Below are 6,122 nucleotides of genomic sequence, written 5' to 3'. Positions count from 1 at the left end.
CGAAAGGCAAAACCAGCCACGCACTGCCACTGTGGATGGCTACACCAGCAATGGATGCTGTATGCCACAACAGCAAGAGCCAGCACCCAGGCAGGAAACACACACTGCACCAGCACGCACGCCGGGAGGAGCACAGCACAGAGGAGAGGCACGTGACCAACAGCTCTAACAAGCACGACTATTATTACCCTGTTCTCAAGTACAGCCTTGACCAAAATATTATTTTAATGTTTGATGGCAAATTCGAACAGTCAGGTTCAACTGTGAGCTGCAGCTGTTTTCATCCCCCAAACATAACAGTGTTACCACAAAAGTACCTTCCACTGAAAAGGGAGACCTACAGAAATGGAATATAAAGACAAAGTGAATGGTGAGAAGCCCATTACCACTGACCTCTCAGGTAACTCCGAGAGACTGAGCAAGGCACCGCTGCTTCATGCTCAGCTCCACGTGTGTGACTGGGCTCGTCCCTACAACAGGGCAGCTGTGATCCGTCCTCCCAAAAACTAGAAAGCTCTGTATTTTAGGTCAACTTTAACACATTTTCCATATAAAGAAAAACTCCAGAAGTCATTTTAATATAAAATGTTTTTATTGTTTTTGAAAACATTTAAAAAACAATTTTTGAGCACTTTCAATAAAAAAAATAACTGAAATGCTACTGCAATATTCAACTACTGTAGTTTCAGCAGTACAACAGACAACAAAACACTGAGGAAGAGGGGAGAAACTGGATTTCCTGCACTAAATGAAAACGTGGAACAGGGGTTTTTCTTTCCTTACGGTGCAGTAAATAAAGCACAGTATAGTACAAGACTATTATATGAACCTCAGATGCACTGCACAAGAAACGCTTTCCTTCTTTTCAGTTCAGAAGTCAGTGCTTATTGCAATTATTTGCAAATTATTTACTTCATGAATTCTTATCATGATAAAATGATGCAAAAATGTTTTTCAACACCAGAACAATAAAAAATAATCCAAGAAAGGAACATATTCAACAATAACTAAGCTGAATTAGTTAACATAAAAAAGTAAATAACTTGTGAATAACTATGCTCACCTGGTTAACACTGAACCAGTTTCCATACAGCAAAAGAATAAAAAAAATAAAAGTGGTTACAGGAATATATCTAGTACTGTACAAGATTAAGTCATTAACACTCATGCACGTTTTGTGATCATGTATTAACATGGTGAAGCAAACTAAACTTAATTTTTCCTGCTGTAATATTCTCATGTAAGAGAATAAGAAATAGAAATATCTCATTGAGATCAATGCACATTGCTACATAAGACAATTTCACCTGTCACTTTTAATGACATTTTGCCTTTTAATAATGAAACACATTAAAAAGGTTTTTTTTTTGTTTTGCCTTTTTATTTTTTTAATCTGTGGGCCGTATTTGTTGCATTTATCCTAAGGAATGTGCCTGCCACAGGTTCAACAGAATTTTAGTGCAATATATGAACCCAGAAAGTTTGCTGGACTAACCAACCAACCAAATTTAAAGTGTTTGCTGCAATACTGTACACAGGGTACAAATTCACTAGTTTGTATACTTTAGCAAAAACTGCTATCAAAATAATTTATTTCTCATGTTAGTAGGAAGCCAATAATGTAAACAAGGGGTCAGAATTGTCTCAAATTCTTAGTTTTGGAGTATCTGACACAGACAGGCTTCCACATGTTAGAATCACAGAATCTTCCTTTGGGTATTGCATACTTTGGTGTGCAGTAGTGCTCTGTCTCAATGTATCGTAAAGAACTAACTAGCACTAAGAGTAGGGACCTAACATTATTAATTATAACACCAACACACAAACACCTCTAAAATAATACATACCAATGTACAAAGCTGTGCCTGTGCCTTGGATTTTACTGAAACAATCCTTATCAAATTTAACACTTCTTAAATTAAACATATATTTGCTTTAAATCCACTGATTATAGAATACTTCTGCTAATTAAGTCACATGTTTAGGCCCAATGTAATGCTTGTATTTAAAAATAATTTTAAACGCACTTTTAAAAACCTTTGGTGACGGCTGCATAATTTCGAACACATCAGCTTTAAACCCACTCTTGCTTTTCTGAGAAATGTTCTTAAAAAACTACTAGCAGAGTTAGGCAAAAACTTCTTTCCCCCAAGCCCACCTCAGTCTCTGTGTCAGTGACCCGGAGGCGAGGCCAGTGCGTCCCGCGAACGCAGGGGCTGCTGCAGCACCTCTGTGGCTTCTCCCCGCAGCACCCGCACCCGCGTCCTCCCCGGGCCCCTCTGTCGAAGGCAGGTTTCACTATTCACGGTAGTGCTGGCACTTCACACAGGGTCAGGGGAAAAAAAAGAGAGGTGCCGAGTGTCTCTTGGACCCAGTGAAGTCAACAAGGTAAGAGGATGCCCAACACACCTCTAGCGAAAGGCCACGGGCAGGTACAGAACTCAAGCCCTGCCTTCAGCAACTTATAAGAGAAATTGTTCAAGCCTTACTGACAGACACCTGGCAAGACAACAAGCAGAAGGCAACCATGCAGTTTTTAGTCTCCTCCCCATTTCCTTAACAAAACTTACACGGGCGACTTGGTCTTTAATGAAGCAAACCACACCATCGCACGTCCACGTGCTTCAAGGAGGGATCTCAACCCTCCAAGTTTGTTCCTGACAAGGCGGCAAAACTTCTGAAGCAAGCACAGTGAAACCAGGCCCCCATAAGGTGCTATAGCTTGGCACAACTGTTTGTCCCTGCAGAAGAGGCCACAGACAGGCGATGAATTGGGGCAAGAGCAAGAGAAGCCGTGGCACACCAGCACCTCAAGTGCCAATGCAGCAGCACAAGTTGAGTCAGCACCGCCAAAACCACTGACCAGTGCTGGGATCTCAAGTCATTAGCAAAAACTGAAGAAACAGAAGACCACCAAGACACTTAAAAACACACACACTTAAAAACATCACCCGAAAAATCTGAGCATCTTCCCCTCAAGTAAATCTAGGGAGGCTTATTGTGCTTCCCCCTTTATAAATTCATGACTGCTCATTCAGAAAAATAATGCAAGAGAAGAAAATGTTTTCCACTCTGTTTTCAGTTTTGTGTCAATTCACAGGAGAAAAAAATCAATTTTATACTAAGCTTGAGGGATGCTACTGTAGCATCCTCAGCACATCACTTCTTTTGGAAAAGCTCACCTCTGCACGTCCTCTTTCTAGCATCAGGGCCATGGCCAGTCAAGTACCTCTCTGTTTTGACCATTAGAGAGATCCATGCCATGATGAAAAAACAAAAAGTATTTTTTGGTGCAAGTGAACTAGTGAGGCAGAAGTGTAAATCTCATTTTCCAGACGGGCAGCTAAGGACTTCTAAAAAAAAAAATAAAAATAAAAAATTTAGATTCACCAGTCCTGTCAAATCACTTATGAAAATGGAATTCAGGCTTCTAAAACAGTAAGTACTTTTAAAAAAAGTTTTACCTAAAGAAAGATCACGTGTCTTACTGTGTATCTGTAAAGTGCCTGGCAGTATTATGGCTCTATATGAAATATTTTTAGATCAACCACATTTTCTAATATTTTAGTCATCTTTTGTTTGAGAGAAAGAGAGCAAGCAAGAAAGACAGAAAGGCTCAACCTACTGAAATACAGAGAAAAGAACATCTTCCTACACCCTCAACTACCTTAGGAAAGAGCAAACTTAAAAAATGAATCTTTAAAAATAGTATTTTAATGAGCTCCAGCAGCTCCTTTATTTAAAAAACAAAAAGAGGGAAAATATCACGTTCCTTCTCTAATGTTGATAAATAATTAAACAGTACCTATCGCTTTAAAATAGGGTGTTATGCCTAGATTAAATCTCAGTGCTCAAAACCTTTTTGCATTAATTTTACCTAATATAAAAACATAGAAGTGAGAACTAAAATATCAAGTATGTAATGAACATTAATGGCTAAAATAACTACATAGATTTATTTCGCTTAAATAAAAGATTTAGTGCATCTTTCTTTTTCCTTGATCATCCCTGTTAGTTTTTCCTCCCCCTGTGTTTGACTAGAGATGGCGATGGCCCCAGTGCCACAGAGATTGCCCACAGTTCACCGCTGAGCAGGGCTCAAGGTCAGGCACCTGCACGTCACCCCGGTTCACTTGTACCCACTCCCCACCCCTACATACCTGCAGGCACCCTGCGTTTCAGACCTGAAGAGCAAAGGTCAGTAAGGATCATCTGTTAAGAAGTAACAAGCAATACAAAGTACGGGAAGCCGTCTAACGAGCTCGACTTAAAACCCTCCCAAAGCCGCAACCACAGCTGTCACTGCTGGCTGGCTATTAACCACTGCTTTAGTTACTACAATAAGAAATGCTGAATGGGAAACACTATAAATTTCAAATTTCAATACTGGCTCTTTGATAGCCCATCACCTTCAGAGATTTGTTTAAAATTGGTAAGACTGCCTTTTCCCTGCTGAAGAATGAGCAACGGTACAGCAAACTTTTTTTTAAAATGCCACGATACATAGCAAGTGTTTCTGCTGCGGGAGGCACTTCCATTAAGACAAATACAATACGTCTGTCTTTTAGATACAGTGTGCTACATACATATTATAAAACAAGACTAACCCAACATTTCAACAGCAGGATGATCCTTACTCTCCATCCACTCAAAACCTGATGTAGTCATTGAGTTAATGGATTCATTGCAGATTTGTTGAAACAAGGGGTCATTTTTCAATTCCTCCAGTGTAGCATCATCGTCTTGTCCCTGCTGACGACCTGGATCAAACAGTAGATTTGGGTCTAAAGTGTTCAGATCGTTAATGCTGCCTGAGAGCTCGGAAGACAACCTGATGTCGCTGGAAAAGACAGATGCAACGTTATTGAGATCTGATGCCACCTGATTCACCAGCTGCTGGTTTGTTGGCAGACTGTCCTCCCCTAAAATGTCTTTTACAGTGCTGCTAAAATCTAATTGCTGCTCTCCGATGTCTGATTGTGCTTGGTTATCTCCAGAAGAAAAACTGATCTGATCGGTGCTGCTGTTTTTCGTGAGGTAATTTGGTGTTTGGAATTCATAAACTGAAGTGCTGGAATTGATCATATTTTGTGGGTTGGCACTAGGAAAAGCGGCGGATGTCTCTAAAATCTGAGTGAGATTCATCCTGGCTGTGTAATTTGAGGGCATGTTGTTCATTCCCAAACCTCTCACTGCATCATCACTATCAGAATCGAGTTTGTTTAACAACACGTTGGTTATTTTTTTAGTGTTTGTTTGTTTCTGAAGAGATGGGAAGGCCGTCTGCATCATCACAGTCAAGGGGACCGACTGGCTTCTTTGCGCTATGTTATTGGCACTGGTGTCTGCATGGATATTAGCAAATACATTGTGAACTTCAGGAGTCACCGGACTTCCAAAAGGCGTCATGTTAGAGCGTGGGATATTTGAAACGGGGTAAACGGTGCTTCCGCTGAGATTACGCTGGCGATGGACAGCAGGGCTCACACTCCGGCACCTCAGACTGTTGTTGAGAGAGGAACCGGTTCCTTTGTTGTCCAAAGGAGCAGGAACAGCAAAGCCCTCTTGCTTGGTGGTGCTACTGACAGGGGCTGCCTGGTGCTGCACGGGAGAGACGGGAGTCACTCGACCGAAGTGCGTATCATGGTGGCGCGGCTGAGACTGGTACGACTGGCCAGGAACGGCGAAAGCGTGAGGTTTCCTGAAGCGGTCCTCCACCAGCTCCTGGTAGCTCGTCAGGATGCCGTGGTTTGCAACCGACGAATTGCTGACGCCACTGTAGCCGTTATTCATCCACTCCAGCTTGGTTTTGTCAGGATGGGTGGCCATAGGGCGCTGCATCGGCTTCACAGGGCTACTGGATATAATGCTGGCGTCGTGGTAGGCCATGCTGGAGCTGATGGGAGTGAACGCAAAGGGGTTTCGGCATTCCACAGGGCTTGGAGGGACACTGCTGCTGCAGTTCGAGTGCGGGGTGCCGATGGGCGTGTGCCGGCTGCTTCCCAGAGCGCTGTCCACGGGAGTCGTCTGAGCCAGCCTCGAACAAGGGCTTTCTCGGGACATGTTCTGAGACCCAGCGATCATTTCAGAGGTGGGTGTGGGAGTCGGGGTGGGGGTGGGCG

At 42.5% G+C, this 6,122-nt stretch overlaps 1 protein-coding gene across 1 annotated transcript in view; it reads right to left on the bottom strand.

The window, feature by feature from the left end:
- Positions 1-573: 573 nt before the first annotated feature.
- The window catches only part of RFX7 (regulatory factor X7), a 30,612-nt gene continuing 25,063 nt past the window's right edge, over positions 574-6,122 (bottom strand). Inside the window, exon 9 of the mRNA XM_014944645.1 lies at positions 574-6,122. Coding sequence (XP_014800131.1) covers positions 4,603-6,122 — 1,520 coding nt within the window. The 3' untranslated portion in view covers positions 574-4,602.

The sequence above is a fragment of the Calidris pugnax genome, unplaced genomic scaffold, assembly GCF_001431845.1.
Source record: "Calidris pugnax isolate Ruff unplaced genomic scaffold, ASM143184v1 scaffold70, whole genome shotgun sequence".
Taxonomy (NCBI): Eukaryota; Metazoa; Chordata; class Aves; order Charadriiformes; family Scolopacidae; genus Calidris; species Calidris pugnax.
Note: the sequence above shows the minus strand (reverse complement) of the source record. Positions and strands in the feature narration are given on the sequence as shown.